The 16,399-nt window shown below is 43.2% G+C and overlaps 1 protein-coding gene across 7 annotated transcripts in view; it reads left to right on the top strand.

The window, feature by feature from the left end:
• LOC119008756 (E3 ubiquitin-protein ligase HECW1-like) overlaps positions 1 to 15,806 on the top strand; it is a 62,737-nt gene extending 46,931 nt beyond the window's left edge. For 2 of the 7 annotated variants that reach the window (XM_037079395.1, XM_037079394.1), the window contains 14 exons: positions 277 to 391; positions 598 to 694; positions 852 to 935; positions 1,656 to 1,762; positions 4,418 to 4,532; positions 4,892 to 5,005; positions 5,178 to 5,330; positions 5,644 to 5,742; positions 6,777 to 6,906; positions 7,091 to 7,237; positions 7,492 to 7,606; positions 7,748 to 7,946; positions 10,563 to 10,670; positions 14,564 to 15,806. In XM_037079395.1, coding sequence (XP_036935290.1) covers positions 277 to 391; positions 598 to 694; positions 852 to 935; positions 1,656 to 1,762; positions 4,418 to 4,532; positions 4,892 to 5,005; positions 5,178 to 5,330; positions 5,644 to 5,742; positions 6,777 to 6,906; positions 7,091 to 7,237; positions 7,492 to 7,606; positions 7,748 to 7,946; positions 10,563 to 10,670; positions 14,564 to 14,735 — 1,755 coding nt within the window. In that variant the 3' untranslated portion in view covers positions 14,736 to 15,806. Of the gene's footprint in view, positions 1 to 276; positions 392 to 597; positions 695 to 851; positions 936 to 1,655; positions 1,763 to 4,417; positions 4,533 to 4,891; positions 5,006 to 5,177; positions 5,331 to 5,643; positions 5,743 to 6,776; positions 6,907 to 7,090; positions 7,238 to 7,491; positions 7,607 to 7,747; positions 7,947 to 8,760; positions 8,924 to 10,562; positions 11,765 to 14,563 lie in introns of those variants that run through there. The other 5 variants (XM_037079400.1, XM_037079399.1, XR_005071522.1 and 2 more) reach the window with 4 other exon arrangements.
• The last annotated feature ends 593 nt before the right edge of the window (positions 15,807 to 16,399 follow it).

A 16,399-nucleotide genomic window follows, 5' to 3' on the forward strand; every position in this document is an offset into this window, starting at 1 on the left:
TAAGTCACACGGACACACAGCTCATGCAGGCAGTTAAAGAGCTTAAGCTGCCTCATTTCTGAAGCTAACTCATCATGTTTTTTCTTGAAGTCAGTGTGACTTTGTCCATAAATATCCTCAGAAATCAAAGAAAAAACACACATGTCTGAGAATCATCCATCAGTCAGAAACTGCAAAAAAAAAAGTTGCACTTTCTATTTCCATCCTTGAAAGCATTATGTGGGGAGAGTCTGTGTTTCTCAGTAACACCTGTGTCCCGGTGGTTTTTGTCCCCAGGCGTCTGATGTGTCCAGGAGTCGCGGGGCGTCTCTGATGGCCAGACCTGGCAACAGCCTGGTGGCCGCCATCCGAAGCCAGCATCACCCTGACCCACAACAACTGAGCGCTCCATGTAGGCACTGTCATAACCTCTCTTCATTCATGTGGAGCCACAACCAACCCGATACGATACATTGTTTGAACTCTGACTGATTCTCTCTCGCACTCTGGCTGTGTTGATGTCTGACGGCGTCTGTCTCTCTCTCTCTCTCTCTCTCTCTCTCTCTCTCTCTCTCTCTCTCTCTCTCTCTCTCTCTCTCTCTCTCTCTCTCTCGCCAGCTTACAATGACAAGATCGTGGCGTTCCTTCGACAGCCCAACATATTTGACATGTTGCAGGAGAGACAGCCCAGCCTGAGCAGGAACCACGCACTGAGGTGAGTTTTTTCATTCCTTCTTGATCTGAGAGCTCAGGAAGTGAAGGAGAATGTGTCTTAGTACCAAAGAGAGATATTTAGGTGTGTTTACTCTTCAAAGTAAAATCAAGACATTAATGGAAGAACTGATCAGAACTTTGTCTTGTTGACTGTTCAGGGAGAAAATCCACTACATTCGGACAGAAGGGACTCAGGGGGTGGAGAAGCTGTCATGTGACGCAGACCTAGTCATCCTGCTGAGGTAAAGCGCACACCGAACCCTGTATACACATTAAGGCTCTACCCGACTCTGAATTCGGTCTGGCGTTTCACATTTGGCTTTTCAATAGGAAGATTGGACTGTTTGTTCAAACAGAATCCGACAATCTCTGTGATGTGAAAACATCATATTTCACACACAGTCGGACAAAGTCAAAGTGTTCATGCTGCTCAGAGTTCAGTTATAAGATCCCGGCTCCCTCCTGCCGAGCCGCTGACAGAGCTGTGGGGTGAAGAGTCGGTCACTATGGACGGCAGTGGAGGAGGTTTTACCACCGTCTGCTTCTGAAGCGCTTAGGCTGACTTCGCTGACAGTCATGACAGCGTCTGAGCAGCTAACAGACTGAAGTCATGCTGGCTGCCTTCTGTTTACATCACCCCTCTGTGCCTCCAGCACACTGACTTTTGTAGTTTGTTGTCATTTAAAGACTCACTTTGTAGAGTTGACTTGCTGCCATGCTGTTGCTCCGTGTACACTGATGCAACTAAACAACAACAGTGTCTCAGTTCACCTGACAGACTACGAGTCTACCCAGGGCCTTCGACTTGTACTGGGCAGCCATAATACTGATGCAGTGTAAAAACAACTCTTTTCGGTTCCCAGTAATGTTCTGTGAGTTCACACACACAGCTATTGCTAAAATAATAGCACAGTAATGCTTTGATAACATCCTCCTTGCCTCTTTGTGTCCTGTTCCTGTAGTTTATATGAAGAGGAGATCATGTCTTATGTCCCGCCTGTCCCTATCCACCCTGGCTTCAGCTTCTCTCCTCGCTGCTCCCCCGGCTCCTCGCCACAGAACTCTCCTGGTAGGTCCTCCAGACTCCAGACAGGGACAAACAGTCGGAGCTCGCTGTTTCTCTTCTCTCATCATTTTAACTGGAAATACACATCGACACATCATCAACATCTAAGTACAACACAGAAAATAGAATAAGACTTGTGGAGCATTTATATACCTGAATTATATATATATATATATATATATATATATATATATATATATATATATATATATATATATATATATATATATATATATATATATATATATATATATATATATATATATAATATTAATAGAATATATACACACTGTGTATCATGTGTCAATTGATGTGACTGCAGCCGACCCAAAACCAGACATCATTTTTACATTTTCGTCTTGACCCAGCCTGGGTTAGCCAATTATCCATGTTTTAATCACAGAAATCAGTTCTCTGTATACTGTGGAGTCCTGTTGACAGTGAAGATCCAATCTAGCAAGCTAGACACACTCACACACACACACACACAAACACAGAGGAACCCTGTAACAGTAATCACTGCTGTTTGACAGAGCCTGCTGTGCTATGTTAGGGTGCACTAATGTTATCCTAATGAGCTACTGTGTGTGTGTGATTGTGTTTGCGCGCGCGCGTATGTGCGTGTGTGTTATGAGAGGTTCTATAAAGAGGAAGTGGGTCACAGCAGGGGAGCCTGGCTTGTAATTGTGCTTCATTCATTAGCCGTGTGTTGTTGTCTGTGAGAACCTGAAGTGGAAGAAAGAACAGAGTTATAAATGTTGTGAACTGAGCTGAACTGCTCCACATCATCAGTGTCACTGTGAGACAGAGCCTTCAGAGCTCACTTTGTCCATATTGATTCTTGACATGCCATTGAATATCTATTTTGTCTTAAACACTGGCAGTACAAGGAAGATAATCAATGCTCGACTTGAACTAAGGCAGACTTAGTGTGAGGTGTTTGTCCATCAATGCTCACTGTGCTACAGCTGACCCTTCAGCCTGCTGACTGGCAGTGCAGTTAGTAAGTATACACGGCTCGATAACACTGTAATGTCTGATTACGATAAGACTACATTGAGTATCTGCCCATACTGTTATCGAGCCGATACAGCCTTTCCCTCTGTCTCACACAACAGAGCTATAGATGATACATACGAACTGTAGAACTGATATTCTACTTCTCTAAAGGAAGCAGTACAGACACAACAACATGAAGCAGTTTTTTTCTTTTTCTTTTGACTAACTTTCTTGACTAACAGAACTTTTGGCTCTGTTCATTCAGTTATAAGCATGATTCATTTACTGACTTCTTCACAATAAAAGCCCCATTTATTAAGTCATTTAATGCTTTTATTATGAGGCAGCATTACAGAAAACGTAACATGAGCAGTAACTAAACATGACTCCTGAAACAGCTGAAAGTGAACACAATGAAACAGTAAAACATTTTCCCCGATCAGATATCTGATCCAGGGATTTTGGGCAATATTGAACCCAAACCGATACTGAATATCAGATCGGCACATTGCTCGCAGTAACAGTCACATCTCGGGTCATTTCCAGGCTAAAGGTAAACACGCAGCAGCTAACTTAATGAGGGCTGTGGTCCGTTTCAGTGACCCAGTTAACCATGTCAGTGTGCCAGTATAAACAGCAGCAGGGCCTGAAACTGGTGAAGTGAAATGGAATGCAGCCATTGTTACTTTTGTTAATTGCACCTCTGTTGACATGTCGAGATGTCTGCCGTTAAAAATGTCAGTTATGGGTCAGCTGTTGTGGTTGTCAGGTGACTGACTTGACATTTTGCGGTCAGTTCACACCTTCACTGCTGTTCAGTCAGGAAACTGTTTCCTGTTTCCAGCTGATATGTCATGTAAATGTAAACTTTAACACTTTTACTAGCATGTATTTTATTACACACTGTTGATAATGCCTCTGCTCTTCAATAAAGACTATATTTTGACTATAGAAACTACTCTGACACATGGTTGAGTGCTTGACTTAAAGGTGCAATATGTAAATCAAAGCCAGAATTTAAATTTAAAAAACATTCAGTTAATGAACTAACATTATGAACAGAAACAACAGTGTTGATGTTCTGTCATAGACATCTGTTTCTGCTGAAGTTAGCATGCTAACCTGCTAGCCTCGGCTCGTCCCGTGTCCTAGCACCACTTTGTCCTTCAAGAGGTTAGGAAGCCAAAGTCAACTACAGCAAAGGGTAGACAGTCCGGTATAGTAAGCAGTAGGAATCGGTTCTGATGATCCCTGTCGTTCTGGAGGAGCAACCTTAAGACTCAGACCATTCATTACAAACTGAATGAATTTTAAACATTTACAATACTCATTTTTTAGCAATCACACCAGCTGTGACAGCAGTCAGCATGTTCACACTCCCAGCCATGACCGTTCATTAGCTGTTAGTATGTTATCACATTGGACCACACCCACTCAGACTCACCTTCACTTTGATCCGAACCACACATCTGTAACCTGTGCTCCACTGTTGTGATGCAGTCGTGCTGACGAAATCTACTCACAGACAAACTTACTAACACCACATCACATTAGAAGGGCCAACTTTAGCTTGCACACAAAGACCTTTGGCAGTGTTTCATATGAACATATGGTGTTTGTTTCTGTTTTTTTTGTGCGTGTGTGTGTCTGTGTGTGAAGGTTTGCAGAGGGCCAGAGCTCCAGCTCCCTACCGCAGAGACTTTGAGGCCAAACTAAGAAATTTCTACAGGAAGTTAGAAGCCAAGGGATACGGCCAGGGACCAGGCAAGATCAAGTAAGACAAGAAACACTACTAATACTCTAATTATCCCTGAGCCTGACACAGTACACATCCTCTCCTCTGAGTATTTCCAGAGTATTATAAACTGTTATCTTTTGTGTAAATATTTTGTTTTTATTGTAGTAGTATACTTACACAATACTATCCGTGGAGACAGCGTACCACAGAGACAGTGAGGTGACTTTCTCTGAAAGTTGTTGTGTTTCAGCATAAAAATGATTTAAATTTGAAATCGAACGTTTTGAAACTGAATTTAGACTGAATGAAGGGAGTCCGGGGGAGAGTCCTGTCTAAAGTTGTGTCATGGGGACAGTTTTCAGTGTGTGATGTGTGAGCTGTGCTGGTTGGTGCAGGTTGCTGATCCGGAGAGAACACCTGCTGGAGGGAACCTTCAACCAGGTGATGGCGTACTCCCGCAAAGAGCTGCAGAGGAACAAACTCTATGTTACTTTCCTGGGGGAGGAAGGGTAAGACACAAACACACACATACACACACAGACACAAACACACACGCACACTCACACTGCATTCACCCGTTTGTGATTAACCATTAAGTAAACCATTCACCACAAACCAACCACCCAACAAATATGCTTTGAACCAAAAGTGTGTCCTCACTCTGTCCTCCTGTGTCTCCAGATTAGACTACAGCGGCCCGTCCAGAGAGTTCTTCTTCCTCCTGTCTCAGGAGCTGTTCAATCCGTACTATGGCCTGTTTGAGTACTCGGCCAACGACACCTACACCGTTCAGATCAGCCCCATGTCGGCATTCGTTGAGAACCATCTGGAATGGTAAGATGTGCGATAACTAAAAGACGCTCACAGTCAATCAGAGGACAAACTGACATATGAGGCAGTGCTCCTGGTAATCCTCGAGGTAGCACTACACCATTTAATTGTTTCCTCACTAACTGTCAGTCGTAGCGTCAGTTTGACGAGAGAACACACTGAACAGACAGCGCAGAAACATGACTCAGTCAGTGAAGAAGGAAAGCTTTTTAAACAAATGTGTTGCTGTAATCGACCTTATGTTCAACTGTTTTTATTCTGGATTATAGTGTTTTATAATGTGTTTGCGTGTGTGTGTGTGTGTGCACGTGTCCAGGTTCCGTTTCAGTGGTCGTATCCTGGGCCTGGCTCTGATCCATCAGTACCTGCTGGATGCTTTCTTCACCAGACCCTTCTACAAGGCTCTGCTTCGACTGTCAGTACTCACGCATACCATAATATCCATCATGTGTCCTTTACTGCTAACAACAAACAACACAAGTACTAATGTGTGGCTATTTGCATGTTTTTCTGTAGTCTTACATACTTGCTCTTACGTGTGCACAAAGAGGTGCACGTATGCAGTGTGTGCGTGATAACGCTTCCGAAAACACAATCTATAAAGTATTATAGAGAAGTACTCTGGAGCTGTGAAGTGGGAGGAGTGATTTGGGAAATCTCAGGTTCTGGAGGTTAAGTGGAATTTACTTTCTGCACAGTTAGGAAACTCTCCCAGTCAGTACAAGTCTGAGGCCCTGCCCACAGGTTCACTGTGATTTCTGACAACAAAGCTTTTCCCTTACTGTTTGGCCTTTAGACAGATTTTTGGAAACAATGCAGACAACCACATTTGTGTAATTGTGTCTGATCAGAGTGTGTAGCATCACTGTCAAATGTGAGTGTTTGAGTTTGTATAGTGACATGATGGATGTTTTATTGTCTATTCACAAAACCTAAATACACAAACCAACACTGATGACAGGCCAACACTACTGGAAAAGCGAGACAGAACAGCTGCTGCCAGTGTTTGACTAAAAACAACATTGTCCAGAAGGGGTTCTGTGAAGAGATTAGTCTTCATTTTGTCCTGTTTTCATGAAAGGTGACCTGTTGCTGGCACCAGCCCAGGTACCTGTAATGTAAAGTAAAAGTAGAAGTAATGAGTAAAGTAAGTAAAGAGAATGGGTTGTATTATTTTTGTGTAACCAAGCAACCAACCACAGAGAATGCAATCTGCTTCCTGTTCACATGCAAACACCCTGTGTGATTATTTTAACAATGTAGAGAGGGGTAAATACCTCCAGACCCAAATCAGGAAGAACTGTCCTTTTACTTAGAAACACTTACAGTAACTTCCTTCATAACAGCTGTAACATTATCGTCCTTGTCCTATTTTCTGAGGTTGACATGAAAGTGTGTTAGCTAATTGCCGCACACTGCGTGAACACGTTATGTATGTGTGTCGTTTAGGCCCACCGACCTGTCTGATCTGGAGTATCTGGACGAGGAGTTCCACCAGTCACTGCAGTGGATGAAGGACAACGACATCACTGACATCTTGGACCTCACCTTCACTGTTAACGAGGAGGTCTTTGGACAGGTCAGCGTGTGTGTGTGTGTGCGTGTGTGTCTGTCTGTCTGTCTGTCTGTCTGCCTTATCTGAGATTATTATTATTATCTGTGTTAAATCTCATCAGTCCTTTATGTTTTACATATACATGCTTCCACAATGACAGTCTCCACTTGCTGCTCTGGTGACTGACCGTTGCTTCCTGTGTTGGCAGGTGACGGAACGGGAGCTAAAGTCGGGTGGCTCCCACATCCAGGTGACCGAGAAGAACAAGAAGGATTACATAGAGCGGATGGCCAAGTGGAGGGTGGAGAGAGGAGTGGTGCAGCAGACGGAGGCGCTGGTCAGAGGCTTCTACGAGGTAAACGATTCTGTTTCACCTTCTCAGATCACACCATCCGATCAGTTCAACAACATCATCAGAATCTATTTTTATTGTATCAAGCCATACGTCCACCACATTATCAACACCTCCAAGTAACTGCTTAAACCAGTGTCCACACGGACTGTATGAATTCATCATAACCCTAACCCTATGTATAAACAAGTGCAACAAACAAAGCAACCACACACACCTAAAGATAACCGAGACTCTTGTGTGTTGTTCTCCGTCAGGTGGTCGACTCCAGGCTGGTATCTGTGTTCGATGCCCGGGAGCTGGAGCTGGTTATTGCTGGGACGGTAGAGATCGACCTCGGTGACTGGAGGAGCAACACCGAGTACAGAGGAGGTGTGTGTGTCCATTATTTCCCCTGCAGACCCTTTCTAGTCACACATAATCACATTCAGTTTCCTATTACAAACAATATTCATAATGGAACTGGTCAGCCCTCAATCTGAGCTCATTCTGATGTCCCGTGTTAACTCCCAGGCTACCATGATGGTCACATCGTGATGCGTTGGTTCTGGGCCGCCGTGGAGCACTTCAACAACGAGCAGCGCCTCCGCCTGCTGCAGTTTGTCACTGGGACGTCCAGTGTGCCCTACGAGGGCTTCGCCGCGCTGCGGGGGTCCAACGGCCTCCGCCGCTTCTGCATTGAGAAGTGGGGCAAAGTCACGTCACTACCCAGGTACGAAACCCTGTTTTATATAAAGACGTGTTCACAATGGCTGTGTCTCAATTCAGGGTCTGCATCCTTCGAAGGACCCGGCCTTGGCGATCTTCGAAGGCGAGTCCTTTGGAGCGACTTTTGAGGGCCACGTCAGCCGTTGTTAAATGGGACGGTCTAGCCTTTGGAGCATTTCCTGGTTGCATCACCAGATGTACCCATCTTTACCCTTATGTCACGATTTCTGCTGCCCAGGCCTGCGAAAGTAACGATCTACGCCACACGTTGTCGCCATTTTCTCTGTTTCTTTCTTCTTTTTCGGGCGTGCAAAGCATCTTGGGATATGTGAGGCCACAAAGGTGGCGCATCCTCCAAAAAGAGGGAAAAGGAGGCTGCATTTTTGGGCTGCATCTGGAGAAGCCTTCAGATTGGGACAGCCTATGCGTGACTTTGTGACCTAATTGGCCTTCAGATGCAGCCTTCAAAGGATGCAGACCCTGAATTAAGACATAGCAACTTGTCCTCCTCACATTGTGTTGTTTCTTAAAGTTAAATGTCTACTTGCTTGATGAAAGTCATGCTTCTCCCCTTGGACACTACAGAGGTCTCAGCACTATTAAGTGTGTGTGCATAAATCAAGAAATAATCCAAAATGTAGCAGCATATTGTTTTAGCAAGTATTCATTCATCACAGGCCCTGTAAGCTACACATAATGCATAAACGCTCTGACTCTACAGCGCACCTGCTCAATACAAGAGCTATTTTGGTATTTCCCCCACTCTGTGGTGCAGGTGTATCTGATAATGTCTGAGGTGTGTTTCTCTGACCTTACAGTAGGGCATGAATTCAGCAGACAGCGGTAAAATGTGAGCGTGCTCAGCGGAAACAGAGGACAGGACTCAGGTGTCAGTGCAGAGCAGGAGCAGCATCACAGTTTGACTTTGTGGACAGTGTGAGCATCAGCAGTCACTGTTTACCGTGTGTACGATGATATGAGGTATGGAGATGTGTGTGTTGATACAGCTGAAGTCGTATAAAGTGGAAAAAAAAAAAGTAATCTTCTGTACATTCAGGGGGCTTTCTGCTCCAGCTTCATCTGGTAGCTAATGATGGCTAATGCTTGTTAATGTCAGCTAGCTGTAGATAGATATTACTGTGCAGTGAACTTTACAGAGTCACTTTATATCTGTTTTCTTTTACCAGCATCATGTAGTTGTCAGTTGTGGGCGCTAATGAGCTGAGTTAAAGCAGCTTGGTGGAGTTTTATGTTTTAGCCCTGACAAATGTGTTGAACACGTGTCACTCACATGCGTACCGGAGTAGAACTGTAACAATTTATCAGTAGTTTATAACTGTGTATTCATTGACATTAATTTGTTTTACTTTTTAATAAAGCATCATTAAACCAGGTTTTACAAAATACTTTGGTAGACAAAGCAAAAGCTGGAAACTCAAAAAGACATACAGAACAAAACAACAACAACAACAACAAACAGAATAAGTTCTCAATAGTCAAGCCTTGTGTATGTTGGGGCAAGATATAGAGGAGCTTTAAAAGTCATCAGTAGTATCTTAAACTTAGGGTTAGACTGAAAATCTGCCCTGGTTGATTATCAGGTCAGTATCCAGCTTTTTCCTGATTATATGTATGTGTGATTTTTCTGTCAGATTGCTGATAAAATAAACTAAATAAAACATGTGCTACTTTAGCTATGATGCAACATAATCTGAACCTGCAAAGTAACTTCTAAGTAAAGTTATCAAATGAATGTAGTGGAGAGGAAGAATAAAGTAGCAGAGAATGGATATACTCGAGTAAAGTACCTGAAAATTCTACAAAAGAAAACAGTGCTTGAGTAAATTGTACTTTTATTTCTGGTTTATTTCATCACAGGTCATTGAAAATTGTGACAGAGAGCTTCACTTTTTGCAACTGAATATCAGTTTTCAGCCTCCTTGATTTCTATTAATCGGTATCCGAAAAAGCCATACTGCCCCCCCAGTTAAAATCAATCAAAACAATCCAAAAAATCAGAGGCGGACAGGGGCTTCGAAAATCGATTAATTGGTTTGATTCAGAAAAAGATGTCAGCTTGTTAAATGTGAGTATTTTCTGCCTTCTTTCCTCCTCTGTGGTGGTAAACTGAATGTTTAGGTTGAAGACAAAACAAGACATTTTAGATTTGGACACTGGTCGTCATTTTTCATCAATAACTAACTGATTAATGGAGAAAAGATGAACAGACAAGGAAAATAATTGTTCCAGAGGACTTTCCATCATTCCTTTTTTCTTTCAACAAGTCTACATGTAGGTTTAAATGTGTAGGGGGAATTGTAGACATGACAGCGGTATAAATCTGATCGACCCCTGGTCAAGAAAGACAATGAGCATATTACCCAAAATGTCAAACTATTAGTTCAGGTGTCTTTTGGTGACATACTAAACATACTAGGCGATATTATATGTTGAAAACGTGATGTAGTAATATAGAAGCATGTTCGCGCTGGTGTCCTAGAGCCTCCTCAGTGTTTTCAAACTGAACTTAAAAAGAAAGAAAAGTAAAAGCTGTGATCAGAACCATAACTCTTCACACCGTCTAACAACCTGCGTGTCTTTGTCTTTCTGTCTCTGTCAGGGCTCATACGTGTTTTAACCGCCTGGACCTGCCTCCGTACCCATCGTACACCATGCTGTACGAGAAGTTGCTGATCGCGGTGGAGGAGACCAGCACGTTTGGCCTGGAGTGAGACGGCGTGTAACACTGGCTGGGCTGTGACGGGGGGGACAAAAAAAAAAAAAGAAAACGAGCAGGAGTCGCGTCGCTTAATATGTCGTATAGATTACCTGGATTGTACCGGACAAAGTTTTGTGGATATGTGTACGTCACTGTCACGGTCCTACGTGTTGGAGTCTCTCACTTAGCTTTGAGGATCTCATGACAGGCAGGACTACCGTTATTTTTCTATTCATCGCGAAGACCGGAGCAAATGAAACACTGCAGCGGCGTTTTTTAACGAAAAAAAAAAAAGATTTCTATTTATATGCATACAAAAGGGTACGGAAATGGAATCAAGATCATTTAAAGTTGCATGTAGCAAAACGCATCGTCCGTCCCACAATGAAAAACACTTGACAAAAATGAGTAAACCAAGTTACACAGCAGAGCTGACGACAAGGACTTTATATCAAATCTAAGATATTATTATGACATACAGATACTTTGGATGAATACTGGGCTGAAATGTTGAATTTACAGAAAAGATTAGAGTAGTGAATAATAAAACCCACAGAGTGCTCATATATTATAAAAAGAAAGCAGAGAGAAACAAATAGAATACATCAGAGAGATAATAAAAGAAATACTAGAAGTATTTAATATAAACAGAAAGTACTACAGAGCAAATACTGCAGACAAAACAAAGCTCCAGGTCTGCACCCAATCAGAACTAGAGATGATATATTACAGTTACCATTCTTAAGATGTTGTTTATCCAGAAACAGAAGAAATCTAATTGAATATGTTACGGCAGAGTTGTGACGTACACATCTGCGCATCTTTTCTGTGAATTCAAGCTTGGACGTGTGCGATGTGCGCACACCGCAGCACAAAAGATTCTCAGGTGGTTTGCTGCTCTCGTAAAATTCAGAGGAGTCTGTAATATATGCGGCTTTGAAAGAAGTCGTTCAAAGACGTAAAAGAGCTCATCAGATGAATGCAAAGCCAGAGAGCCCTGATGCCAAAGGAACAATCATGTCTAATCTGTGATCAGCCCTCAAAGATCAGTATCTGTTTTTAATCTGGGAGGATCTGAGACTGGAAGTAAAGAATTAAAGCACTGCGGTGTCGTTTGCTGAACCTTACAATCAAATCTAACGTTATACCCCATGTACAGAATTATGTTGCATCTGTCTGTCCAGCCAGGAACACACAGAGCTGCAGAAGCAACGGGATGGATTAGTTTTCGAAAACCACTCAGCGTCCTGGTTTAAGTTAAAGAAAAACTGGTGATTAAGGAGCCCTGCAGTTTGCCAGGTGACTAAAAATCGGGAAGAGCTAAGCCATCCATGCACACTCTCTTGCTCTGCTCTCAGTTAACTATAGCAATTCTTTATCAAGCAATGTCAATAATTTGAAACTCTTCAACAAGCTCCTCAGCAATGAGCAGAGACACAAGAGAAGTGCTAGAGTCACTGAGGAATCAGAGGGATTTGGTTGGAAATAGGGATGTAATACAATTAAAATAATCTAGGAAAACTTGATGAACTCTTAACAGCAAGTCCACGCAAAGAGTGTCATATACCTTCTCAAACAGGAGGCCCTAATGAGCCAATACAGACTCAACAACCACTACAAGACTGTGCATGTCTGATACTCAAGAGGTATTGATGTGGTACGTATGCATATATCGTGAGGACAGCGGCTGGACGCAGACCCTCCATGTTCTCAGTGGACGGAAATGTTACTGACAAAACTCCCGCGGCCTGTCGGAGCTCTCCCCTTCTGCCATGCTTCTCAAAAGCAGACACAGTGATGTCACTCTATCATAGTAGCCATCATTGCCAACACAAGGGCTTCTGGGAGTGTGACCGTTGTCGACCGAGCGAACGGGAAGTTCGCGATTCCTTGACAACAAAGAAACGCACGCACGGACGTCGAATCTCCAGCCGGCTGAAGGACTTCCTGTGATCCTGTTGGCAGGAGCGGTGCTTCACCTCTCAGCATCTCTCTCTGACTGTATACCATCACCGTGGTGTTGCTCCCTTCGTGGAGCAGGCACTCCAACGTCCGAACCTTTACCGTCTCAAACAGTGTGACTGGTGCAAAGCAGCATGTAGGTCTCCAAGGGCCTGATCGGGGGCCCCTCTGGTACAAACTCATGATGTGTTCTAGGGCCCTTGGACAAACCAGTGTAATATATGCAATAGTTAAGACCTTTACTCCGATCTGTCCACAGTCTACCGCGATCTTCCAGACGATGACCGACTGCAGTGTACCCTCAGCATCCCCAGCCCCCTTGTCTACATTTCTAATCCAGTAATGAAACTGTGCCTCAGTTACTTACTGCCTCGTGTGTGGGCTGTGGGGTCGTGGAGCTTAGCGGGTAGAACTTGAGCCTGACCGGAGGAAAGTCCCGAGTTCAGAGATATAACAGTTTGCATGTTCTCCTAACATTTGGGTGGGTTTCCCTCAAACTCCAATCACAGGTTACATTCATAGACCATACTCTCAGGATAGGAAGCTCAAATGTCGTACTGCTGTGTTCCAGGGTTGTAAGTCACAGAAAACAGAGGGGATCCAACAAATCGTTGTCATTTCACTGCTTCCTGACTGATCAGCAACTGGAAAGACACTGGACAGGATCAGTCTGCAGGGACATCGGCCACATTTCGTAATAAAACAACATATTCAGTAGCATGTTAGCATTTAGTCGCTTCCTAGGTAACATTACCATTTGTACGACAGGACAGGTACATTAAATTAACTCTAAAATATCAACAACACACATCTTTTTACACATTTATTTAAGCCTGGAAGTGAAACTCACTGGATGTAATTAATCGGTAATGTTAACCGGGAAGTTGTAGAATGCTCACGTTAGCTGATGGATTATCATATTATTGTTTTACTTTGAAATGCGGCCTGATGTCAAACAGTGAAATGATCATTTGTTTCCACTGTTTACACTATGTGCAGCCTGTAACACAGCAGCATCCTGAGCACGACATCAGAGGAAACTAGCCCCTGTGTGACTATGGTCTGTTGCAGACTGATGCCCCATTTACACTTAGCCACCTCGTGCGTCTGGGCAGCTAGCTATGGGATATCAGAAAGCGTAACAAAGAGTAAACTGAATAATCTGATTGTTGAAAATGTAAAAAAGCCTTCATACTTTATCTATACTCCCACATTGTTTATCTGTTGAGTGAGCTGTATAGTTAAAGGGAAAGCTCCACTAATATTACACATTGGACCCCGTTTGACAATGAAAAACATGTTGGTGTGGAGCTGGACAGAGGTGAGCTCATCAGACCTCTGCAGCTGTACGATCATGGCCCTTATCAGACGACCCAGCAGCAACACTCAGTGCCCTTTAGTAAGGCAGTGGAGGTCCAGGTGATGGGCGGAAGCGTCCGTGTGTCAAACCTGTCCCCTCACAGACCTGAAATTAACCTTTTAACCTTTTAATTAATCCCAAACAATCCCAAACCGTGACGTGGTGAATGGTCGCCTGGCCCTAGCCGCGCTTTAACCACAGTTTAATCGCCATGACGACAATCTGTCCCTCACTGTGAGCAGGCTATAGACTGAAGACTGTGTGCAACTGTCAAAACTTGCCATTTGGTGTGATAGAAAATACATTTAAAAAAATATATAATATGGACGCTCCCAGCTGGCTGTGGGGTTCAGTGAAATGCCAAGTGTAAATGGGGCCTGATTTGACCATCATTACCCATCAGCAGCCTGTCAGGTCTCATGACAGGGTCTGCTGCTGAACATTGACAGGTTCACTTTTTCTGTTATTGTATCATTTTCATTTTAAAAGAATAATCAAGACAAACATCTCAAATGATGCGCGGTGACAGCTGAACAGTGCTGTGTGTGTGTGTGTGTGTGTGTGTGTGTGTGTGTGTTAGCTGCAGAGATGATCACGGGGAACGTGAACACAGGATGTTTCTGTTAGCGACACAGTCCTCTTCTCTCCCGCTGAACTCGCGCAGACACCCAGTCCGGTTGTGCTGCGCTCACGGGGCGGCGGTGGCGAGGCCTTATCCTCTCATCTGTGCGAGCGCGAGGAAACAGCTGTGATTATGTTGCATCTCCCCTCTCTTCTTTTCTACAATCTTTTCTACTGTTATTTATACTGTATCATATTTATAAGTGAAGGGGAGCCCCGGAGCTTTCCCTTGAATGTTTTGTTTGTTTGCAGTTTTGTTTTTTTTTTTGACGTCGTGACAAGAAGCATCATTCAAAGAGTTTGCCTTCACTTTTGAAGCCTTTTGTGTTTTGATATGTATCGATATCTTTTTTCTATTATCTATCTATCAAGCTGGCTGGTTGGGAGATATGCTACCGCAGAGTCTGTTTCCGTTTTATTTCCATTCAGCTCGAAGTTTCCCTCTTTTTACTCTGGTGGCATTGCCAGGTCCGTCATTGACATTCTGTCTTTTTCAGGATTCTTTCTTGTTTTTTTTTTCATGTCACAAATGTATAACTATGTCATATATTTCAGAGCTGCATGTCTCCAGCGAGCCATGTGTGGTTTGGACAGTTTATGGCAACGAATGACATGCAAACGAAAGAAGATTTTTGTATGTGATTTGCTGAAATTGTACAGAGGTCATGTTTTTATTGTTGACTCCACACACTGTAGATCTCATATTTATTGTGGAAAAAGGATCAGAGAAGACCACTCCCATGACACTGAGGTGTAAGCGCATCGATAGAAGCTATTATAGAAATATTTAAATAAGCTTTTGGGGGAAGTGAAGAATGATGGGATGTCTTCAGAGAGGTACGGTGGGGGGGCAAATTGTAGCAGCTGTTTGTATCTGTGTCTTTATTTATTTATCTATTTATTTTTCATTCTTTTTTTTAATGGAACATGTAACTGGTCAGGTGGACGGTGCTGGAAGGTGACACTGAAGCATGCAAACTCTCCATCTGGTTTCTAGTTGTGTGTGTGGGAGTGTGTGTGTGAGTGTGTGTATGTGTGTGTGTGTGTGTGTGTGTCTGTAGATATACACGTGTCCATAATGTTGACGGGTACAGTTCTGATTTGTCTGAGAACGGGTTGCTAAATACTCAGGCTGTGCTACCGCTCCACCACACAACACAACTGTTTATGAATCTCAATTAAAAAAACAGCTCACTTTGTTACCCTGCCTCCTTTGTCGTCTCCTTCTAGTGGTTTTGCGTCACTTGTTTTCTTCCACTAATAGCAGTCATGTCTTTTTAGTCCTCCATCCGTCTGTCTCGTTGTGTTTTCTGTCTCTTTGTGATCGTTTTTTGTGGTCCTTTGGGCTCAGTAGATGCGTCTGTGTTGTCATTTTGCATTTCTTTTCGGCCATTTGTCAGAGTTCACACGAGTTTAACCGCAGAATTTAACTAAGATGAACTTCTTTCTCTACGGTGAGAAAGCCTAGAACAACACAGCACTGCCTGCCTCATGGCTGAGGAACGAGAGGAGGACGTGCTTTGAACAAAAAGATTATTTGACAGTGAAAAAACAGTCCCCAGCTGTAACAAATAATATCAGAGTTTGACTGGAGTTACATTACCAAACATTTAAAAATGTAAACATGAGCGAAAAGTAAGTATGACCAAACAGAAATGAAGAGATATTGACAGAGAAGAAACCTGAAGCAAAACTTCTCTTCCTCCACATGCAGCGACATCTGCAGCTCCATTCTGTGTGAGATATTTCTATCAACGTGCAGTCGTGTAAAGTTGAATAAAAGAAAGGTTGGTTA

This window comes from Acanthopagrus latus, chromosome 19, assembly GCF_904848185.1.
Source record: "Acanthopagrus latus isolate v.2019 chromosome 19, fAcaLat1.1, whole genome shotgun sequence".
Lineage (NCBI taxonomy): Eukaryota > Metazoa > Chordata > Actinopteri > Spariformes > Sparidae > Acanthopagrus > Acanthopagrus latus.